The 24494-nt window shown below is 41.2% G+C and overlaps 1 protein-coding gene across 1 annotated transcript in view; it reads left to right on the forward strand.

The window, feature by feature from the left end:
• The window catches only part of sorcs3a (sortilin related VPS10 domain containing receptor 3a), a gene marked incomplete at its 3' end in the record, with an annotated part of 208510 nt that overhangs the window by 151794 nt on the left and 32222 nt on the right, over positions 1–24494 (forward strand). The window contains exons 8-18 of the mRNA XM_084569223.1: positions 2530–2619; positions 2943–3122; positions 9205–9351; positions 11395–11497; positions 12322–12398; positions 14231–14322; positions 15562–15669; positions 17424–17541; positions 17622–17755; positions 21416–21529; positions 22094–22265. Of these exons, the coding sequence (XP_084425349.1) occupies positions 2530–2619; positions 2943–3122; positions 9205–9351; positions 11395–11497; positions 12322–12398; positions 14231–14322; positions 15562–15669; positions 17424–17541; positions 17622–17755; positions 21416–21529; positions 22094–22265 (1335 nt within the window). The remainder of the gene's footprint in view (positions 1–2529; positions 2620–2942; positions 3123–9204; positions 9352–11394; positions 11498–12321; positions 12399–14230; positions 14323–15561; positions 15670–17423; positions 17542–17621; positions 17756–21415; positions 21530–22093; positions 22266–24494) is intronic.

Raw genomic sequence — 24494 nt, forward strand, 5'->3', positions numbered from 1 at the left:
AGGGAGGGCTGCATCCTCTGAATGCAAGCCAGGAGATCGCTATAAATGGCCAAGTTAAAAAAAGAAATGAAAAGCTCCCTGGATACACAATGTACTGAACCTTGCTTTGTAAACCATCAAGTGAGAGATGGTAAACACTTTCACCCACTTCTTTAATTGACTGGAGGAGATAGAATATTATGTAGGTGACAAGGTATGAGACCTTGATACAAGGAATATTACGTATGAATTTAACTTGCTTCTGCTTGTCTGCTTGTTTCTCTTATCCTCCCTTCTGTACTGTTTTTTCTTCTCTCTTCCTGGCCGGCCTCAAGTTGATGACCAACAGCCAAAGCTACAAGCAACTGTTTTTGCATATTATATATATATTCTTTATTCCAGACCCAGGGGGATCCATATCACAGTAAAAAAGTAAAAACAGTAAAAAAAAAAAAAAAAAAGCACACAGGGCAAAAAATACAAACATACAAAGGTTTTGGAATTAAATTGACATATTAAAAAAAAAATTGGAATTGGAAAACATTCAGAAGATCTAACTGATTCAGTTCAATTCAATTTTAACAATATATACGTCAATAACAATTCAAATTGTCTCAAGAAAAGCACCCGCCTGAAACCCCCAGAGAAAGCACTAAGGTGACTGTGGCGAGGAAACAACTCCCTTTTAACAGGAAGAAACCTTGAGCAGAACCCAGCTCACATGGAGGGACCCATCTGCCTGAGGCCAGCCAGGTAGAGACAAAAAAAGAGAGAGCCATGATAAAAGCAATTGAGCAAACAAAAAATTAATACAAAAGCCCCTTTAACTTGGGTAAATCATTAACTTTAGCCAACGACTTTCAATTTTAGATCTTCTCTCTGCTGTAGTCAACACTGACCACACACCTATAGTCTTTAACGAAACTTTATTCAAATTGTCTGCACACAGAACTGACCACATGCGAGCCAGACCAACTTCCCTGCCTACGAATTTTTCGTGGTCAAAAGATGGTTTGGAGCAGGGTTGGGTAGTAACTGATTACATGTAATCTAGATTACGTAATCAGATTACAAAAATCAAGTAACTGTAATCAGACCAGACTACAATACAAAAATGCGTAATTAGATTACAGTTACATTGTTGGGGATTACCTGATTACATTTTATCATGCAAACAATGCAACTTTTTTATGATAGCCTAGCCAGTGTTTTCATTTGACAAGCAGCCCATTTGTTTGTTCACTAGACGTCATTATCATCCATTTGCCTGTGTAGTTTCTTGACAAGAAAAAGGTTCAAATCAAAACCCAAGATGGAGGAACCGTCAACGTCAACCAACCCAGATAGCAAAAAAACAGATTGGCAGATAGCAGACCGCTGGTGGCATGCCACTTGTGGTCCACCATCTCTTGAAATTTAACTTATCATGAATATTAAGAAAATACATGAAATGTTATTAAAGTGATGGATGAAGTATAACTGAATAAATGAAAAAGGTTTTAGACCAATAGTGACAAAATATTGGGGCATTTGACGACAACTCGCTCGCGGACCGCCAGTGAACCGATGAGCAAAACTCCAGCGGACTGCCAGGTCTATCCCCAGTGGGCTGACGGTGGTCCGCCAGCCTCTTGCTATCTGGGAATAGACCTGTTCCAGTCGGCAAAAATACGTTCAGTACTTGGCAACATCGCCACAACTTTGAATTAAAGACAGAGGAAAATAAGGTTGTGTATGTCTTGTACAAGTTGTGTAAAAAGTAATCCTAAAGTAATCAGATTACGTTACATGTTTTGGGTAATCCAATAGATTACGTTACTGATTACAAAATTTGCCATGTAATCTGTAATCAGTAATCGATTACATTTCAAAGTAATCTGACCCAACCCTGGTTTGGAGTCACTCAGCTGGCAACTGATTATGCTCCGGCAAAGATCTGACGACCCAATCAGATCGTTAATACAGGCTTTATGTGGCGACGGACAGGAGAACAACAAAATAATCCTCGTCGCCTGAGCGTCATGGAGTTAAATTTGTTTACAACAAAATCGCTGCCATCTGAGATGCGTGCTGTTAAAAGTAGACCATTGTGTCTGTTGTAAGAAAAATGCAAACTAGCTTAAATTCACAAAAAAAGCGAGACTGTAAGTCAACAAATGCCTTAATCTAACATATTCTGTTGCTCTGATTTTTTTGTTGGGCTGTCCAATTGCATGCAGAGTTTTTTTGTTTTTTTTTTCCTCTGTATCAACACACCCCATAATGAAATCCAACCGGATTGTTACCACTGACCTGGCACGTTTTGGCAAACAGACAGCAAGTTGTGTGCTGCCAGAAAGCTCAAGAAATGTAGTTATTTGGATCACAGCTAAGCCAAATCAAAGCAGTCTCAAGCCGAACACTTCGGTTCCCCCGTGATTCCGACAATAGACACTTGGAACAAAAATTCTAGAGCTGAGTGCTGTACACAACTGCCGTCTCCAGATAACAGAGTGAAACACTCCATATAATGTTCAGTGCCTATAATTTATTGTACATTACGTGCTGCAGGTTCCTACATCAGGACGAGCCACCTATTATGTGTCCTACAAGAGAGACTCATTCATACAAATCAAACTGCCAAAATATTCTCTGCCTAAGGTAAGTGCAGCAGCTTTTTCTTGATGATGATGATGATGACTCATAGAAATTTCAGAAGCGAGTTAATCGTGGAGTTTATTTCGTTTTAGAATCTGAAGCTGTCACAACACTGGCGTTCATGTAGAAGAAGTATTTTTTAGGCTGTATATTCTGTCCTATTGAGGTCCTACGTCGGCACACATTCACAGCAATACTTCAGCCATTTATATTCACACCACAGCATTGATCTCATGACCAGTCCCACCGGGTCAGCATGTTCTAATCCATCTCCTCCCTGCCTCCAGTCATAACTCCTCTTAATCTCTCCCCCCGCTCCCTGATAGGATTTACACATCGTCAGCACGGACGAGAAGCAGGTGTTTGCGGCGGTGCAGGAGTGGAACCAGAATGACACGTATAACCTCTACCTGTCTGACACCAGAGGGATCTACTTCACCTTGGCCATGGAAAATGTCAAGACCACAAGGGGCATCGGAGGGAACCAAATGCTGGACCTGTACGAGGTAGGCATCTGATGAAACGGGTCACCCTGCACGGATCCATAAAATGAGCTTTTTACAATGGGATAAAAAAAAAAAAAACTAAGACATTTAATTCACAAAAAAAGCAAGTATATAACTAAATAAAAGATATTTTAAATATGTATGTGACCCAGCCTTGCCAGATGCTGCAAAACATGTATCTTTTCCTGACAACAGAAAGTTAATTGCAAACAGTTGGAGAGAAAACAAGAAAGTTTAAAATCCAGACTGAATCAGAGTAAGGATTTGGTTTAGCGTCTTCTTTGAAGTTTAACCCAGACAGTGAACAGCAGAGGCATCGCATGCCCATCAGATATGATAGTTATAAAAATTATTTTCATCTCAGTCTGACCGGTCCACACAAACTGACATTTCTGTTTTGTTTTTTTTTTTCTTTTTTTTCAGTGCAGCTAAATTGGATCTGATATTTTACAGAACCAACGCTTTATGAAGAGCCAAGAGTTGAAATCCTTGCAGCTTTACAGCTAATTCTAGCGCTAATGCAAATCAAATGCCAAGCGAGCAGGAAGTTTTGACCAAAGAGATTTTACCAATAAGTGACTGTGTTGTAATGCTGCAGAGAAGACTTATGTGGCTACAGACTGCATTTGAAACTGCATTCTAGTTAAAACAATCCCCATTGTGGGTAAAATTGAAGGATTATCTTATTATCTTATCGTAAATAAAGATACATATATAAATATAAATGTCAGACACCATGTGTATTTCAGTAACAGTACCTAAGTTGACTAGGTCAAGAGTGTTAATAATTTAACTACCGTAGTAGCTTGTGGGGGGTGCTGGAGCCTAAACCCTAAATTCTTAAACGCTTCAATTATTTAGGTGAAGTAACCTTTTCACTTGTATATCAATATGTTTTTTTTTAACTCCTCAATATGTATTTTCTCCTCAGACATCAACACATAATGACAATGTTAGTATTACAATGACGCATGCGTTCACACTCTCGCTGCAGAGTTTGTCACAGTGACTCGTCTTAAATGGACACATTTGTATTACAGACTGTGGTCGTCCGTCTTCCAGACAGCAGACATCTACAGTATAAAGAGCATGTTTAATGGGAGCTCGCTGTCATGCACCTCTGCACTTGTAATGACCTTGTTAGCTTAGCAGCTACCCGCTGTATGTGTTTGCATTCCTAGCAGGAGAGTAGAAGTCTCTCCTCCCCCTCCTCCACGTCCCGGTGAACTCAGTTTATCACTCCTACACTGGCAGGTGTGATTGAGAGAGTGAAGGAAGGAAGTGAGATACTGGCCAGCAGCAATGGCAGGGGTGGTAATTAACCGTGCCGTTACCTCTCCAGCGCAGTACGTGTGTGCAGCTCCTATTTTCCATGCAACGGAGTTATACCATTTCACCAAGCAGCATGGAGAGAACGCGTTTTAATTGCACCTGTCACGTGGCCACAGCTCCGTTCTTGATCAGAACCTAAACAAGAGATAGACGATACGCTTCTGTCTTTGATTTATCAGACCCATTACACAAAGAAAGATGTATGCTGTGGATGGCATTCCATTTGTTGTTGTTAGACTCTGACAAACTGCACCTCGCGCATATACCAGAGAGAAGCGTTCAGTCAGACCAGAGAGAAGAAAACAAAGTATGTGAAAGTAGTTTTGTTCTCCGACTTGAGAAGTCACATCTCCCCCTCCAAATCAATTATTCTTTCTTACACGCAGAAAATTGCACAATTATCTCCTAAATTAGAGGGATTATTTTATTGTCAGTCAGGGCAATTGCTGTAATCATGAGCCTTTGTTGTGCAAACTCATTTTCTGTTGACGTCAGGGCTCCACATCACCTGCTGAACTTCCTTCCACTCTCAGAGGTGTTTTAGCAGGTGGCTCTCCCACAATTAGCACTGTGATTGGCCGGGGTTCACTGCATCCGCATCATTTATCTGTTTCTCACCGTGCTGTTCGCCGCTCTGGGTGATTGACTGGAGAGGCGGGTTGGTTGTTGCTGGAGTAAAATATGATCGGGATGATGCCGATACTCGCGCCAATTCGACTCCGCCAACAGGCTAAAAACCACAAAGCCTTGATTCCACAAAAGAGTCGTGAAACAAATTGTACTCTAAATCACTTTTAGTAATTTGTCATTTCCTGCTGTTCAACCAAGACGCTCCATTCTCATTGAAACGACTTCTTTTCAGACCCGCAGCTGTGTTCTAATCCAGTGAACTAATAAACATTAGCTTTAACCCTCTGACTCTCGCTGACGGATGGAGTACGAAATGGTTGTGCTGTTAAATGTACATTACATTAGATTGTTGTTTATTATATTAAAATTACATTGACACAGGAGATTAATTTCACAGAGAATAAAAGAAAATAATAATCTGTGAAACTCTGAACGGGCTTAAAGCTGCACTATTCGTTTATCTCTTTATAAACAATAGTGGAATATAACGAGGTCACTTGTTTTTACTAACGACTAAAAAGCTTTCACAGATGCAAAGAGGCTTTCAGTTGAACCAGAAGGCGTTCTATTTGAGAAAAGAGAGCCAATTTCTTAATACATGGGGAAGATTGATGTCCGTTCATTTGCCACATCCATGTCTTCTCAGCAGCATGCACGGTAGAGCTTAAGAAGTCGTGTTGCTTCAAAAAGAGCTTGTTCGAGAACTTTTCACCTGGTAAGGTGATGAAAGGAGCCGACATTTTAAGCTGTAAAGTTCTTTGGTAACAGTGTTTTTCAAAGGTTTGATTGGACTATAAGTTGTTGCTTTTACAGTTGTCTCTGTAAAAGCACCTCACGTGTATGTGTGTGAGGTTTTCAGCATAAAGGAAAGTGTGAGAGGCTAATTCTGAAATACAGTATGTCCCTGACATCCCCTGATACAATTTCTAACATGCTTGTCAACAACTTTGCAAGTTCGTGAGATTTCTTGTGTTACGAGCTTGTTCAAAAATAAATAATGGCGTAAATGGTCTGCACTTACAGTGCATAGAGCTGTGTACCCTAGCGCTTGTGTTTCTCGTTCACACACACACACACACACACCGATGGTGGAAACCGCTATGCACCATGCTCACCTACCACTGGAAGCAATTTAGGGTTCAACATCTTGCTCAGGGACACTGTGGTTGGCCAGGAATACCTTCTGGGCAACAGCCGCTCCGTAGCGCTAACAGGATTAGCTGAATAATTCATTAGATGGTTAGAGAAACGATTTTTTAATAAGTTCATAGTTGATTGAAATGTCAGTGTCAGCTAGAAAGCCGGACCAACGTTTGTACCTACACATTTTTCTATGGTGTAAAGTTGATCTTGAGTCGCTCCGCTGGAAACTGATTATGATAATTATGAGTCTGGCTATGCTCAGTCATGCAAAAACATTTTGAGACTCACTTGAGGTTTTATTTATAAAAAAAAAAAAAAAAAAAGTAGATGCTCTTAATGGGAATAAGAAACATATTCTTACAAAAAGTGTAAAGTAAATTTAGCTCACATGGCTAATCGGCTCTTTCTCTCCTGTGGTGCCCAGCTCTCCAGTCATACAAAATGTACACTATACTGCCAACTTCAGATGACACCATGCAGTTTATTCGCGATGGAAGTGTACCCAGTTTGTATTTTCTTTTCCTTTCTTTTTTCAAAATCACATGTCAGCCAGTGACAAGTCCTTTCTCTGTATTTTTCTTGTAATGATACATGTGAGTAAGAATTTATTCAGTCATTTGTGACTAACTAACCCAGCCATCATCCACATCAACCCAGTTCTTCAAGAGCTCCCCTTGCTTCTTGGAAAATTCCACATTGAGCGCAAGATCCTGTCACTTTACTTCAAGGCTCTTGACAAAAAAAGCTCCATCACATCTGCCTAATCTGGTCCAGTTATACTCGAATGCAGACTTGTGCCGTCTGCGTTCGGTTGCTCAGTTCCCTGCTTCTGGAACACTCTCCCACCTGACAGCTGAATAATAGACTTTCGGACAACCTTCATATCCAAACTGAACTCATACTTGAGTACCTCGAAAGGCTCCCGGAAATATTATGTGTTATTATGCTATGATTTCTTTTGGACAGAGTCAACATGATCTCCTTAAAAAATAATAATAATAATTCAAAAAGGAACTAGATATGCTTTGAGTGGGATATGGAATGACGAATCACATAGGAATCTATCCAATCAAGTACATAAAAAATAAAAAGCCTTTATTAATTAAGGGCCAAAACATACACTGATCAGGCAAAACATTTGAAGTAAAAGACATTGATCATCTTCAGACAATATAATGTTCTGCTGGGAAACTTTTGGACCTGGCATTCATGTGGATGTTACTTAGACATGTGCCACCCACCTAGACCAGACCAGGCACCCCCACCCCATAGCAATGACACTCCTTGATGGCAGCAGCCATCCCCAGCAGGATGCAGCCTGACACAGGCACACACACAAAAACAGTTTAGGAACAACTCAAAAAACATGAAGAACAGCACAAGGTGTTGACCTGGCCTCCAAATTCACTAGATCCCAAACTGATCAAGTATCTGTGGGATGATCCACAGAGCCCCCTCCCCTCAACCCATAGGAGCCAATGCCTCCACTAACAACATTCTGTTGCCAGACGCCACAAGACACCATCAGAAGGCCCTTGACCCTTTTCTGATGACACATAACTGTTTTGGTGGCACAACGAGATCTACACAATAATGCCTGATCGGTGTATATTTCTAGTGTTGCTGAAAAGCAATGGTCCCATTCCACGTGTCTTGTATGTGGGTCTGTATACTGTACATCTAACATACCAAAAAAGCTTCCATGTGCAGTAACTGCTGACCAATAAGGTCACCATCCCCCCTCTGTCCTATTTATAAAATCCCTATTGTATGATAATTGTCACGTCAACAGAGTGCAGTGCTGAGCACAGTATCAGCAAACAGAGATGTTTGTTCAGAGTGCAGAGCGTAAAACAGATTACACACTAAAATCAAATGTTAAATAGGACTGTTTCTTCTGTTCGCCGCGTGTGCTTGGTGGTCAAAGTCATGACTCATCCTTCCTTCACCAAGGATAGCAGAAGTTATTAAAAGCAGCTGGATGTGCGCCGTCTTCACTCGCACGCTGCAGCACAGTCGTCATGCTTTACGCTCTGTTCCATTTCCACTCACAGCAAATAGCAGGACTCGTCAATGCGCGGAGGCGGCAAATCAGCAAATTTTCAGAGTAATCGGTGCTGTGGAATAGAGCTCCACGTCTGCGTCCTTCACCGTGTCCTAAAGAAAGTAGAGTGTGGGTGGTGTGAGTGATGGATGGAGAGAAATGTGTGCTGGTGGACATTGGTGGTTCTCCCTGTTTGTGTTCAGGTGTGTGTGTGTGTGTGACAGAGGAGGTGGAGGCAATAAATAATTACCCCAGCGATTGACAGCTCGGGTTGGGTAAGGACGGGACGACCCTCGTTAGCTGCATCCATCCTGAGCGCCATGTTTCTATGACAATGTCAAATGTGCTGCCTATTAGTGCCACTTATACAGACGTGCCCCTTCAGGGAGGGAAGCACATCCAAGTGGAGCCCCTCGCTATGGCAACCATTTGGAGTGACTCTGTCCTTTCCATCTCATATCACGCTTTGGTTTGGTTGAGGGACATGTCTAACCCCTGAGAGACAAGTAGCAGAGTGCATTCGGGAAGGGAATCGTGAGTCATCTGGAGTGTGTTTTTGCAAGAGTAAGAAAGCAGACAAGGTGACACTTCTCAACGGTCATCATTTTGTACTGTTTGGATTGTTGAGATGTGTAAGGATATAATTACTGATAGCTCTTAGCACAGTTAAAGAAAATACATCCAGCTCGGATGAACTGTGTCTGCAAGACTGTGATTCGCACAAAGAAAGGATAAGCACACCATTTGCATTTAACTGCTGTTGTGAAGATTGCTGCCTCGATACACAAAATGCCTTTTTATGAGCGTACCGGGCGTGTTTTTCATCCACAACTTTCAATGGAGATGAGAGGAGTGTTGGATATAAAATGCTCCCCGCTGGTTTGCATTGAGAGGATAAAGATGACATTCCACGTGTTGTTTCTTGTCCATCAGGTGGCAGGAATTAAAGGCATTCTAATCGCCAACAAGAGGCAAGACAGTCAGGTGAAAACCTACATCACCTACAACAAAGGCCGGGATTGGAGGCTTCTGCAGGCTCCTTCTGCTGACCTGGAAGGCAATGACATCCACTGCATACTGGTAAGACGATGCATTGTAACCTAATCTATACAGAAAAAAATGTATTATGCCAAACCAGAAAGCACAACATTTAGGGCTTCCAATTAATTGTGTCACTTTATAATAATGCACATTAATAAGTTATAACTTGGCCTTACTGGAGGATTGTTATTCCTTATAGATCAATATAAGCTACTCGGTTAGCCCTTCCTCATCTGGTCTGCTTAATTACATTAGACATTCCCTTCACAGTGCACTGTGCAGTTTATGTGGGGAATGTTTATGATGCTAGTCAGAATGAAAGCGAAACAAATTCCATGTGGTTGACTTGTCCTGGAAGAAGTTACATGAGACCCAGATGTGGACATGTAGGACAACTCCTGCATCTATATAAAAACAATAGAAATCTATTAAATATTTTTTAGATGATAAAAATTAAGACTGGATGGGCCTGAAGTTGAGACCACATTCAAGAAATACGATACGAGTTTCAGGGTAATCACAAAAACTGTATAGGGTCTAAAATGTATCCCTGAGGAACTCCAAGAGTTATTTGGGGCCAAAGAAAAGACACATGTAGAGAGCACAAATTTTAATGGTACTGCCTTTCTTTGGAAATCAGTCTGTTAGTGAATGAAAATCCTGGCTTACGTAGGTTACACACGGTCTCACGGAGTGCAACATACCCGCACGCTTTCCCCAGACAGATTTGTAGAAGGAGTCCTGGGGATCAAACAGGCAACCTTTGGTTCCCTCTCTATTCAGTCGTTTATGAAGGTGCTTCCAATAGACGGTTTGAACGCTGTTGGACCAGATATTGACTGTGTATATTGCATAGCAACCGGTGAAGCAAGCGCATATGATTGGTTAAAGGCGTCACCGCGATAGTGGAGTCACAAACAACCAAAAAGGTGAAGCCAGCTAAACTTTCATGACGTGCATCTCGTCTGACACAAGTGTCGGGCGTCAGCTTGTCGCTTCCTGGCACTGACTTCCATTGGAAATGTATCGTGTTGCAGCTTTTTCACTCCTAGTGTGAATGCACAGTTAACATTTAGGTCAAAATCAATTTATTAAGAACTAATTATGAATTAAGAAATGCAGCTGTGGGTTGTTTAGAAGAACATCTTATTAAAACTATTCACAAGCAAGCAGCGAGAGAGGAGAGAACGCAGACTGGCTAGAGAGATGTTTGACAAGGTGGAAAGTGGACAAATTAATACTGATGCATGCTTTAAGTGTTAAGCACATACAATGTTACATGCCAGCTTTGGGTAACAGAGAGGCAGATCCAGATCTGCTGCATGTGCTGCCATTCTTTCTTTATCAGGCAGCCTCCCTGCTAGCACAGCTAACAGGCCGACTGTTAGGAAGAATCATGTTTCTGACATTAGTAGGACTTCATGCTGTTTAAGAGGTGATTTCAGGGTTGTGCGGTGTGACTTACAGGTTCCCTGTGATTGCACATTCATGTGACATTTTAATTACTGCTGTAGATTCCTTTTGATTACTCTGTTCAGTCCCGCTGCCCTTGATGTCCTTACAGCAGTGACATGCTGTCTGCTGCAAAGATGAAAGCAGACACGTTTTTTTTTCTGCTCTGTGAACAAATGTAATTGTCTTCTGTTGTGTGCATGCCCCGGAGGCTTGGCTTCATACTTTAATGCAAATTCCGTCGCTCTTTGTATTAATGATGGATTAAATGCAATTAGCAAAACTTATGAAGGCAGAGGTTAGCTCTTTTTGAGAGACTAATTATTATGTGTTTTTTTGTCGTTCTGCATTTTTTCTGACCCTCTCATTTTCAAATAACACTTGCCTAACTCTGTTATTACCTGGTAGTTAATTAAATAAGCTGACGCACAGCAAATCTAAGTAATAAGATATTTTGAGTAAATATGATCCATTGTAATAAATCCACCACTTTAAGTGATGTTTTTGCTTAAAGGAGTGTTGAAATTTCCTGATTAAATAAAGTGTATTTTTTAATGTCTACATTTCTTTTCTCCAAATTGGCTTACAGTTCAATAGTTTTTTTGTTTGTTTTTTTTTTTTCTTTTCTAGCCTTTTTGTTCCCTCCATCTCCAACTGCAAATGTCAGAGAACCCGTACTTGTCAGGAACAATCTCCACCAAGAGTTCTGCACCGGGGATCATAGTTGCCACAGGTCAGTCACAACACTGAGGAAATTGGAACACTGATTCGTAGCTACACTGGAAGTGGCTGCTGGATGTCTTATTCCTTCGACATGAGACGTGTCGTGAATCACACGTTCACGGGTTTTAACGACATGCAACATGTTACAGTTAGTGTTCTGCACTGTGCAAGAGACGAAAGAGAAATGAGAGTGAGAAGACGTATTTGCGGCAGTGAAAGATGCTGTGAGTGTGTGCACTCATGCTTGAGCGCGTGTCTGTTCTGTCTTCGGTGTTGAGACTACTGAATAAACACACATCTCCACTGTCGCCCTTGCACGGTATGCCTTTGTGTGTGTGTGTCTGTGTGCGTCTGTGTTGCTGGCCAAGAGTTTGCTTTGGCACCGTGATTCACTTTGCCCGCTGCGCCTTTTAAGACGTCAGCTGGTGCAGAGATCATCTCACCAACATGACAAACACCATCCAGATCAAACACATGCCCATTTACTGAGCCGTGGCCAAGATAGTAGAGCAGATCAACACAGGAAATCAGTTTGCTTGCTGCACACTCGCGGGAAAAAGCTTAAGAGATCCTATGCTCTCTGCAAGAGAACGAGGGAGGCACCTGCTACCCTTCACATCTGACATTATGTTGAATGATGCAGGTGTCCATGTGAATTAACCTGACTGTTCTCAGTATTATTCGCACGGACCGAGAGACAGAAAGCTGATCTGGGATTCAAGCCAAAAGAATAAATGAATCAGACGTGCTGTGATTGGCAGCATGTATATAAAACACGTGCGTGATCTCACTGTGGTTTTGCCGTCCCATATTCTGTTGTCATCTCCACTGCAGGAAATATTGGAGCCGAGCTGTCTTACAACAACGTTGGCATGTTCATATCATCTGATGCTGGCAATAGCTGGAGACCGGTAAGACACACACCAACCACTGACAGACTTGTAGAGCAAACTGACAGCTGCTGTTAAACATTTAACAGCTACTTTACAAATATTGTATCAGGACGTCTTGTCATGCAGTCAGAGTAGTGCTTCGCTAAGCCCTGCTACCTTTAGTTTCCACTCCAGAAAGGTACATAAGAAACTTACAAGAGGCCTTATGAGACAAGTATAAATGATGATCAGTGAGGAATGATGAATTCCCTTTAGCTGTCCCAGTTTCATTGTTCTGGTATCATACATTCTGGCTCAGTCTCAGTAGCCATGTTTCCATGGATTCTAGTATTCCGCTAATATTCAGAATAATAACCCCTCATGCAGCCACCCCAGTCAGGACAGACGGGCCTGATCAGAACGAGTTTTCAGTCAGATTGAGAGGGATGGAAGCCTGGAGCAGGCACACTCCATTCTTACCACAATATGGGTCTGGTAACACGCCATTTGGATTTCTTTATTACTATTAAAGAATAGTTAGAGGATCGTTTAAAAACTAGTCAGAGCCATTTTGTTGTAAACAAATTCAACTCCTGTGTGATCAGATGACGTGTATGACTACGCCGTTGTTGCTCTTCGGTCCATCACTGCAAAAAGCCCACCCAAACAATTTGATTGGCCGGAGCCTAATCAGTTCCCAACAGAGCAACTCCAGACCAACTTTCCGCCACAAACATTTTGTAGGTGGGTCGAGAAAGGCTGGCTTTGAGGGGTGGCGCAAACCTTTGATAATCTGTTCAATAGGAAAATCTGATCTCCAAATAACCACGTAAACACTTTAACTGACGGTTTCTCTCTGGCTGGAATAAATCCATTCTTTCTCCACGTGGGGTAAACATTAGGTGTCGTGAAGTTTCCAGGAGGGACAGAAACATGGAGGTAGCAAAACGGTTCAAACAATTGAAAAAATGAACGAAGCCAGAATCCCGAATGTAGATAGCAACACTGAAAACATCTTGGTCATCTTCTTCCACTGAATCAATTCAAGGTTGGAGATGAAGTTGGAGAAAAGCATCTACTTTGTCCTCCTTCTCCTTGGATGTGTCTCAATATTCTAACACGAGAAACGGCATCACTTGCTGTAATGTTACAGTTCAAAGTACCATCTGGCCAAATGCAATCCATATTCCTGGATGTGTTCTTGCCCCATCTGTTTTATCAAATACGCATCAGGGGGGAGGGGCGTACTTGGTAATATGATACTGGGATTGATCGAGGCTAATGCTACAGCTGAGTGACAATTGATAATGATTGAAATAAAGGAGCAGCATGGTTTGAGTCTTTCAGTCTAATGCGACTTAGACCAACATAAAAAGTATGATTTTATTGTTCAAATGCCTACTACAAAAAAATAAATAATTGATACACTGCACAGTTGAAAGATTTCTGTTCTGTTTTATTGCTCAGATTTCTAGTTTCCATGTTTCCAACGAAGTGCAGCAGTGCCGCTAATAATAGACTAAGCTCAAGAAATTTACTCTATAAATTACTCTGTAGTAAGCCAAGAACCCAAGGCCTCAAAATGAATGAGAGGTTTGATGCTACGTGTGAAGTTCGTTTAATTAAGAGCAGAGTCACATCGTGATCCGCTCTCAGCCGACATGCTCTTCAGTTTGTTTAGTTGTGAAATGGTGGTACTGCTCTCTGTACTCTGTATGTGGCTTAGCGTGCTGAGATGTTAGTGCTGGGGGTTTAGCAAGCAGGCTGTGGCTTGTTAGGATTCCATGTGAATAATGAAATAAAAGGAGTTTTATTTTGTCTGTTTCCCCAGTTGTATTGTGTAGCGCTAACTTCTGTATCTGTCTGCTCAGATTTTTGAAGAGGAGCACAATGTGTGGTTTCTGGACAAAGGAGGCGCCCTTGTCGCTGTGAAACAGCCGTCTGTGCCAACCAGACATCTGTGGTATGTCCATTTGGAGAACTTTTTTGGACAAGTTCAGTTTCCCTTCTTTAATTGCTTTTCCAGTTCCTCGCAGCTATTTTAAGGTAACAATTACAGTAAAAGAAAAAAAAAAGGTGCATGTATAAATTAATGCACGACACTTGATGCATGCAGTGATGAACTTTGACTGCAGTGCTTGCAGAAAAAAACAAGCAAAAAAGCAATGCAATATAATTTCAGTTATTTTTTTCAAAGCCACTTATCATTAACAGCTAGCAGTTTGCCGTTAGTGTTTTCATTAACACGTTGCCTTCCTCTTGCCAAAACGGGTGCCTACGCTTTGCCTCAGTGCCGACTAATCCAAGTGAGACCAGATCTGTACTCCAGTCACTTTTGCAACAATTTTGAAATTAGTTTTAGAACCAGTGAAGTGTAGCCTGCTGGGTTTTTGTCTCCCAACTAATTTAAGGGTGATGGTGGAAGAAGAGAAGAAAAAACTGACAATCAGAAGAAGAAGAAACCTCTGCGGACCGGCTATGGCATAATATTGCTTTCGCAGCCGGTGTTAAGTTAAACACTAGCCCTGCCTGAGTCTCATAATAGGTGCATGTCGAGGCTTTTCCTGTTTTCCTGTCAGTGATTTTAGCCAAATGAAGGCAGTGGGTTTTTTTTTTTTTAGGTAACATAAGAGGGTTTTCTTTCTTCCAAGCACCGACCTCAGCAGTGTTTCAAGCCGTGTCACACTCAGGTACTCCTAGTTGTTCTCACTTCAGCACCGATGTTGATAAGCTGTCAGAATCAATAGCGCCCAGGACCCAATGATGAAAGCTGTCCAATTTTTTTGTGCTGTCTCCTTCTCCCTCTGCAGTTTTGTAGTCAAACATGAAACAGTTCTATTCTGGTCTTTTTGTTTTTTTTCCTCCAGACATTTTACCCAGGATGCATGACGTTACCTTTTTTTCCTCTTCGACACCAAAACATTTCCTGTTTTTAGGGTCTCTGAAAGCAGTTTCTGCGCATTTCTGGTTTGATGACCTGACAGACTGTCTCTTAAATATCTATTTCATGCTCAGCTTTTTTGATATTTACCCGAAGCTACAGTAGCTAATTGCACAGAGACTCGTATGTTGAGACAAGACAGTCATTCTGATCCCCACCTAAGTCCTCCCTTATGACCAGGCTCCAGTGGAGAGCGTCTGTTTCCGTGCTGTTGCTGTTGCCAAGTTAATGATGGGAGCGCGTTCTGACACTCACACACAGGGTCAGCTTTGACGAGGGGCGGCAGTGGACTCAGCACAGCTTCTCCTCGATGCCTCTTTTCGTGGACGGAGTCTTGGTGGAGGCTGGAGCGGAGAACCAGATCATGACGTAAGTCCAAAAGCAACCAAACGACAAAAGGTGTCGAATTTTGAGTCCTTGTCGGCTGCACTGTGGGCTGAGTGAAAAGTGAAGGGTATTGTCTCATTTCTGTCCAGAATTCTGGCTTCTTTTTTTCACAGCAGAAAAGCTAAATGGATTGAGGACCAAGAAGAAAGGCCTCCATTGAAAGATGTGTAGCATTTATTCTTTCTGAAAGCAGATAATGGATCAAGTAGGTCATTTGACAGGTGGTTAATAGTCACCTGAATAATCGGTCTGAATTGTAGGAAAATGATTCATTAAAGGGACCGCTACCATTACACCTTAAGATGTAAGGGGGTAGTTTTGAACTAGTGGTTAGAAAAGCAGGTCCAGATTCCCTCATTTGAACTTGAGAACCAGGTTTGGGGCCATGGGATCACCGGGTCATATCCCTCCTACATCCCCAGCCGATGTGCGATTGAGCAAGGCACCTTTCACCCAAAACGCTTATCTCCTTTCCTTACCAATCTTCATGGATGTGTAATCATAGCTGGGTTAAATGCAGAGAACTAATTCCTTGCATGTGTGTGCATACTTGGCCAATCAAGCTGATTAAACACTGAACATTAAAGTCCATGAAAATGTGCAATCTAGTCTGAAATATTCACTCAACAAGAGTCATGACTAAGCCTGAGACGTTTTTAAAGTGGGCCCTCCATACTTCAGAACAAACCAGTAGACTACAAAAACTACTGAACATTTTCTCATTAAATAAAGGTTTTAACTTTGGCAGAAGAAAATGCTCATGTAGGGTCCACCGTTCAACGTAAAAGCATAATTACTGTCAGTCTTCGTGCACGTTTGAAAGATCCTCGTTGCTCAGATTTGGGAATTAGACGTCAAACAGAACATCTGTCATGGTGCTCAACGATCATCAGCAATCGCACAGATCAACTTCCTGATTCAGTTTGGCAATGACAAACTATGAGTGCAGTTCCACCACAGCAACTTTCCTTTGGAAACAGGCACCTTTTGAGGAACTCAGATTCCGTTCCTGTGTTTGTCCTGGAGACACTAGCGCCTACAGGAAGTTCCTCTGAGGATACGGAACGCCCTGCAGTAGGACTTACTTAGGGGTTCAGGAACTTTCTGGCTGAGGTTTGCCAGTCAAGTTAATGATTTATTATCCTTTTTTTTTTTTTTTTTTTTTGCAGAAGACATTCATAGTTTTCGTTGCAGGACATTGGAGCAACTTTTGTTGAACTCTTGTTGTTTCACCTTTTTGGCTTGTGACCCCCCCAGCACAGATTATGACCTTGTTATAAGCCGGTAGCCGTTCAGTGTTTCTCAGAATGTAAGGTTATCACATAAATATTCTTAACATTTAAAAGAAATAAAATGTTTTGATAGTGTGGTATACAGATGCATCCATTTTTAAGCATCAATTCTAGTTTTAACTACTCCATATGCTGTATTTGAATCTAGTGGTTCCTTACTTGAGGCTCATGATGAGAGGGAAAAGGAAACTTACTGGGATCAGTCTGTCAGTCTTGTGAATTATTAGATCATTTTACCTCTTTGGGTCTGAAACGGTTATGTCATTCTATTTATAGAATGAGATCTTGTCTATTTGATGGAACTGCTTCTAAAAACTTGGACGTTTTATTTAAATACACAGAGTAACTATGTCCCCTCTCTCTCTTTTTTTTTTTAATCACATGATTCGTTCATTTTCATGCTGCTTAAAATTCAAATCATTTTCTTGACATTTGCCTCCGCAGCTTTTTTGGACACTTCAGCCATCGCTCTGAATGGCAGCTCATTAAGATAGACTACAAATCCATCTTCAGCAGGAAATGCACCGAGGAGGACTATCAAACCTGGCACCTGCACAACCAGGTACAACAAAAGCACTTAATAAACTGCGGTAAAGTTTGTGCCGAGAGCAGGTTTGTCGCTCATTGTGCTTGTGCCAACAGGGCGAGCCGTGCGTGATGGGACAGAAACAGATTTACATGAAACGCAGGCCTGGGAACTACTGCATGCTGGGAAAAGACTACTCCAGAATCCTCTCAGCTGAGTCCTGCATTTGCAGAGCTCATGACTTTGAATGGTAAGATGATTTGCAGCAACTTCTTTCGTCGTAATTGTCGAGGGGGATTATGTTTCTCTCCACTGTCTGCTAAAGGAGAACTTCATTAACGGCAGCTTTTGTTCTCCAACACAGTGTCACACATGTACAATGAGACTCAACTCATCCAAATCAAATCACTTCTTAAAAAACAGCTTCAGTAGCTATTTGTTGTTTTCATGAGAGTCCATCCAGCCATTAAATGGCCTCTTCAGTCCTCTCAAATATGCTCCTTAGGGCTGATCCGGTCTCCATGCTTCAGCCACAAACGTCCTGTAACTTCGGATGTGGAGCACAGCAAGCAAACGGATTAAGGAACAGTAGAGCCATTCTCAGCTTCACCGTGTTCATCACCGTGTTCTTAAATACACATGCTTTTCTTAATGGTTTTCTAATAACCATGTTTTGAAGAAAATTAGCCTGATAGATGTTTGCTGTTGTGGAAAATACAGCAGCACCGCTGACAAAATTACAAGCTAGAGATCTTCACTGCTGCTCAAAAATTTTTTTTAAAAAAGTCATCTTCTCTGATCACTGATTTAACACTGAAGCATGCAGCCTGGACGAAAGAGAGAGAGAGAGGAGGCTACTTTCTCTTTTCATCCTGGAGGCCAATTTTCAGCCCTTTAAGTGGAATCCATTGCATATTCAGTCCATGCGTCTCATTAATTTACCCCATTTGTTGTGTGTTTCCCAATAATCTGATAAGTTTGGAATGGTTTTACACATTTTGCCCGTAATGTCTGTTTCCATAACGTCTGTCTGCGAGCTCGCCGTGCTTGTAATTCTGTTCAGACCATGTGGAGGTGTAAATAGTTTCAATTTGTATGCAAATCTTAAACGGCTGTATTTTTTTTTTTATCTTGTAATGACAGGGACCTCAAAAAAATAAAAATAAAAAAAAAAAGCTGCCCCAACTTAGAGCAGTTATGTAAATAGTGTTTGTAGAAGGTCACAGAGTGAGCACTAATTGGTTCCCATTGAAGCAGTGTAGAGTTTGTTTTATTTTCTTTCGCTGTCTGACTCTGATTTCTGCATGTCTGTCATGTTCTGTTTTGTGGGGATTTATTGGGTACATGATTCAAATTCTAAAGAGAGGACTTTAAAATCCTAAATCCAAATCCTTTAAGTTAATTTGAGGTGTGAAGAGTGTCTACCATTTGATCAGCCATGTGCATACTTATTAGCCTCATATAAAACAACCACACATCTGTTTTGAACACTGACTAGTGGACACCGGGGACTGTGTCAGATTTTCCGCCTTCTTTCCAGAACTAAATGAGGAAATCAGGAGTCTTGTGGCAGTTGCCCATTTGGTTTAATTTGTCTGATTTGGTTCATTCCAAACTGACTCCAGCATGATTAATCTGTGAGCTTTTGTGACTCAAAGGCTAAACCAGTGCTAAAACCATCTGCTGCCTGTGCTTCATCAACATAGAAATCTCCTGAAACGTATGATCAATGAATGTTTTTACCCAAGATTGTTATTAAAAGGCAAGTCAAGCATAATGAACATTCAGGACTATTGACAGAAAACAATTCAACTGTTTTTCTGATGTGCAGAGATTTCATCCTCAAGTGTGAGTGCAACCGTGTACTTCATATATTTTAATGTGACAAACTTTATAAAACTTTGCTTCCCTAAATCTAAAGGAGGTCCAAAGAGTCATTCAAAAGGTTAGAGTCAGGGTTTAGCCACACAGACCTTTATATTCATCAATATATATTCAAAAGTGGATGATTATATGACATTGTTTCTCAACCCTGAATCTCAGACCATTTTGATGCCCTTAGATAAAAATATTTAGGTAATAAATGAATCCCATTTATTAATTAAAAATAGTTTGTAGGAAGAAATGTTTCTATTCCTCAAGTGAAAAAAGGTATTTGCACCTATCAGAATTTTCTACATATCTGCATAAAAATAAATAAAAATGATTTTAAACATCAGCGGATTTTCACACAAGTCTTGAAAGTAGACAAAGAGAACCCAGTCAAATACATTAAACAAAAATATATACTCTGGTATTTGCTTATTCAAGAAAATAAGCCAAAATTACATATTGGTGAGGTTTTAAGTAGAATTGTTTGGTTTAAATGAGAAGCATCGTGTAGAGATGAGACGCCGCTGCATTCCAGCATCAGATATCCGTGAAATATGGAGGTTGTTATGTCCTTGTTTGGGCCATTTTTGCTGCTGGGCCAGACAGTTTGATGGACCAATGAATTCTGAATTATACCAGAGAATTCTAAAAGAAAATGTCAGGACATCTGTCCGTGAGCTGAATCTTAAGAGAAACTGGGTCATGCAGCACCAAGCAGGTCATTCTACCAAAGTCTGATTTCAAGAAGAACAAATTAAATGTTTTGAAATGGCCAAGTCAAAGTGCTAACCTTCATCCGATACAAATGTTGTGGAAGAATCTGAACAGTTTATGTTAGGAAACTCACCAACATCTGACATGGGCTAAAATCCCTCCAAGCTGCTGCAGACAACTGAGCAGAAGTTTTCAAAGATGCTTAGTTATTGTTATTGCTGCACAAACGGGCCACAGCAGATGCTAAAAACAAGGGTTCACTTACTATTGCACCTCACAGATGTGAACAAATGATTTATTTTCCTGAACAAACACAAAAGCATAACATTGCGTGTCATTTGTTTGATTGGTTCTCTTTGTCTACTGTGGACTACTTTCTGGGGGCGGCCGTAGCTCAGGAGGTAGAGCAGGTTGTCCGTGATTCAAAGGGTTAGCGAATGGGAAGCTGCACCTATGACTGTAAAGCACTTTGAGTACCAATAGGTAGAAAAGCGCTATATAAAGACAAGACCACTTATCATTTACCATTTACTTAGGACTGATGCGCTGATGTGATGAGTCATTTTTATGCAGAAATGTAGAAAATTCTGAAGCATGCAGAATTTTCTACTGAGGGGTGTGACGCTGTATACAATGTACCACATGCCAAAGTGTCCATGAGTAAGACACTAAACCCCAAGTTGCTGAACGTGTGTTTGTGTGAACGTAGCTGCATCATTGTGACTGTGCTTTGACAGCCAGTAGGTAGAAAGACACTATATAAATACAAGACCATTTACCATTAACCTTTCACCTATTTCAGCCGAGTGCACCTATACGGCCAGTCAGCCTTGACAGCACATTAATGAGTAGTTCACACTGTTGTAATCACAGAATCAAACTGGACTAGTCAGCTACAGGCTTATTAGTTTTGTTTATTTGCTCTGGCTTGGTAATCATTGATAAATCAATGTCAGGACCATTATTAGAACGGGCACTTGCTTACTTTGCTTTGTTAGATGTAAATCATCTTCTGATTGGAAACGCTGGCAGGCAACTGAGGGTTAGTCATCCTTATATATTGTAGAATACCTTCAGTTCCCGGGGGTGTCTCCACACACACACACACACACACACACACAGTTTTACATTGCTGTGGTGCATTTGTCGACAGCGCCCTTAATCAATACGTAATAATAACGCAGCTCTAACCCAGACGGGCCCCAGGTCATCAGCTAGAAAGAGATAAGATGTGGATGTGGTACACACTGTAGGACAATGTGTACCCTTTCACATGCTGATATTGATCAGGTGCCATGTGGATGTTCTTTTTTTTGTCTAACAGTGATTATGGGTATGAGCGGCGGGGCGACGGAAACTGCCGACCTGCCTTCTGGTTCAATCCTTCCACCGTGTCCAGTAGCTGCAGCCAGGGTCAAAACTACCTCAACAGCACAGGGTAAGGACTGTATGATTTAGAAGATTTGTATGATTTTCTCATCTACGCAACTGAACCTATGTCAGTATATACAAATTTACTACCACATCCATGAAGACCCATTTCCACTGAAGGACGCAGTGGTTTTTAAAATTAGTTATAGTATATCTCAACAACAAAACCTCATTTATTTTCCTGGCTTTGGTGTGATAATTTACGTTCCATTATAATCCATTTTTTCTCTGTTGTGCCAAGCAGATGTGTCCTGTGTGTTCATTCTGGAGCCTCCCCAGGGGACAAACACCTCGCAAAGCTTAAACACAGTGGGACTGTTTTATTCACGACCGCTGTGATTAAGCTTCCCAAGGTGTCTCAGCTTCTGACACAGCTTGTGTTGTCAGTTGTTATCTAGTCTGGGAGGCTGTTCTGACACAGCAGCTGTACTCTCTCTGCTGAGTTCAACAAAATAGCCCGTAAACCACGAGCAGCGCGATGGGTTGAGTTTGAACGAAAATGGGATTTGTAGATGAATAGCGATAGTTTCGAGAAATATTCTAAATTTCAGTTTTGTGGATCTTTCCAAAGGTACCGTAAAGTGGTGTTGAACAACTGCACTAAAGGAGTTAAGGAAATGTACACGGCCAGAAAGCAGCAGTGCCCCAACAGATCTCCGAAAGGCCTCTTGCTGACCACCAAAGATGGCAAACTCACCGCCAACCTGGGCAGCAACGTGACTTTCCTTGTTCATCTGGATGAGGTGAGAACACGACCGACATGACTCAGACTAGCTAGGTACCTGTTCCCCCACGGCAATAATTCATTTAATATATTTTTACTTAAAGCTGCCTCAATAGATTTCTGGACACCTGAGCACAAGAAACCCTTTTGACAGATTTTATATCAACAGTGCATTTTATGCCTTTGGTGACTGAGTGGCAATTTCCTCTTTTACAGATAGGATACTACAATATATTTGGAGATGAATTTCTGGACACCTAATGAATAAACGTCCAATATGTATATTTCTTTTATCTTTGGTTTCTGATTGTTCCACTTTTTTTTCACCTGTCAGTTATTAACTTTGTCCTTCAGCTCTTTTACTCGAACAATTTTCTGTCTAATAAGTCAGCATCCCGTATATCAGATCCCTCAGGGCTCAATACTCCAGTATCCAAAAAAACAAGCTGAAACAAGGGGAACTGGACTTGTAGGGTTTCTTGAAGACAATTTGCAACTCATCCAAATAGCTTCCTCACTTCTATAAGACTGGTGGGTAGCTGGGATTTAAATAATAACATCTGTGGGTGACGCCTACCTGAAACTCACATGACTAGGGTCTGTAATAACCCGATACTTACCTGTAGTTGAAGGAGTACCTTTGATCCCGTTTTCTTTCCCAAATGAATGGCACTGTAATAACCCATCATCGGCCAGAGACTCTTCTCAGTGTGTGAACAGGGGTAAAACTTTTGCATTACAGATTGTTGATAGATTATAGTTAACCTCAGTCCACTTCATCTGTTCAGAGAGGGGTTTGCCAATTTGACATAATCCTTCATTTCTACTTTTCTGCATGAAAATGACTCAAAACATCAGTAGATTTTGACACGAGTCCTGAATGTAGACGAAGAGAACCCAATCAAATAAATGAAACAGAAATATTGCACTTTTGTGCTGTTTATTATAGAAATGAGCCAATATTACATATCTGTTAGGTAAGTGCAAAAGCAAGTGCACCTCTAGGATTACAAGTTAATTTCAAGGTGAAATTAGAGTCCATGTGTTCAAATGTGTTTCCAGTCAGTGAAATAAGACTCAGGTGTCATTAAGTGTCTGTTTAGTTAAAAAAAAAAAAAAAAAGGGATCACACAGTCTGATCTTCACAATATGTTTGTGCAAGTGTATTATGGCACGGACAAATGAGCCGTCTGAGGACCTCAGAAAAGAGTTGTTGTTGCTCATCAGACTGTAAAATTTTACAAAACCATCTCTGAAGAATTTGGATTCCACAAACCCACAGTCAGACAGAGACAGACAGTGAACAAATGAAAGAGATTTAAGATGACTGTTACCCTTGACCAACAAAGATCACTCCAAAAGAAAGACACATAGAAGTCAGAAAGGTCACAAAGTAACTTAGGGTAACTTCTAAGTGACTAAATGCCTCTTTCAAATTAGCTAAGGTAAGACCAAAGCAGAATTGTTTGGTTTAAATGAGAGAGACAATGCTGCATTAAGCATCAGAACCTCATCCCCTCAGTGAAACAGGTAATATCCTTGTTCAGGTCTGTTTTACTGCACCTGGGCCAGCTCTCTGGACAGCTTACCATCATTGATGGACCAATGAATTCTGATTTATACCAGCCAAGTCTAACACAAAATGTCAGGACACCTGTACGTGAGCTCACTCTTAAGAGAAACTGGGCCATACAGCAAGACAGTGAGCCAAAAGAATGATTAAATAAGAACAAAATGAATGTTTTGGAATAGCCTAGTCAAAGGTCTGATCTTAATCCAATGGAAATATTGTGGAAGGACTTGTGCAAACAGTTCATGTGAGGAAACCCACCAACATCTTGGCTGCAGTAGATCTGTACCAAGTAATGGGCTAAAATTCCTCCAAGTCGCTGTAGAGGACTGATCAGCAGTTACTAGAAACATGTAGTTCCTGTTATTGCTGCACAAGGGGATCGCCCAGATGCTGTTATCAAGGGCTCACTTGAAAATCCACTGATGTTTAGAGTAATTATTAAGCAGAAATGTAGAAAATTCTGTCAGGTGCATATACTAAGTGGCGCTGTGGTTGGCTTCCTTTACTCCTCTTTCAACCCATTTCTCTTCTCTGACTAAAATGTGGATGGCGTCTTCAAAAGAGTGTCCTTTATCCTTCGGGTGTAGGTCGACAGCTGAATCATTTCTTGAAAAGCTGGTTCTCCTCTGCTGAGCCATTCGTTCTCCAATGTGAAAGTCTGTGCATCCCTCACTG

Source organism: Chelon labrosus (assembly GCF_963514085.1).
Source record: "Chelon labrosus genome assembly, chromosome: 2".
NCBI classification, from domain to species: Eukaryota; Metazoa; Chordata; class Actinopteri; order Mugiliformes; family Mugilidae; genus Chelon; species Chelon labrosus.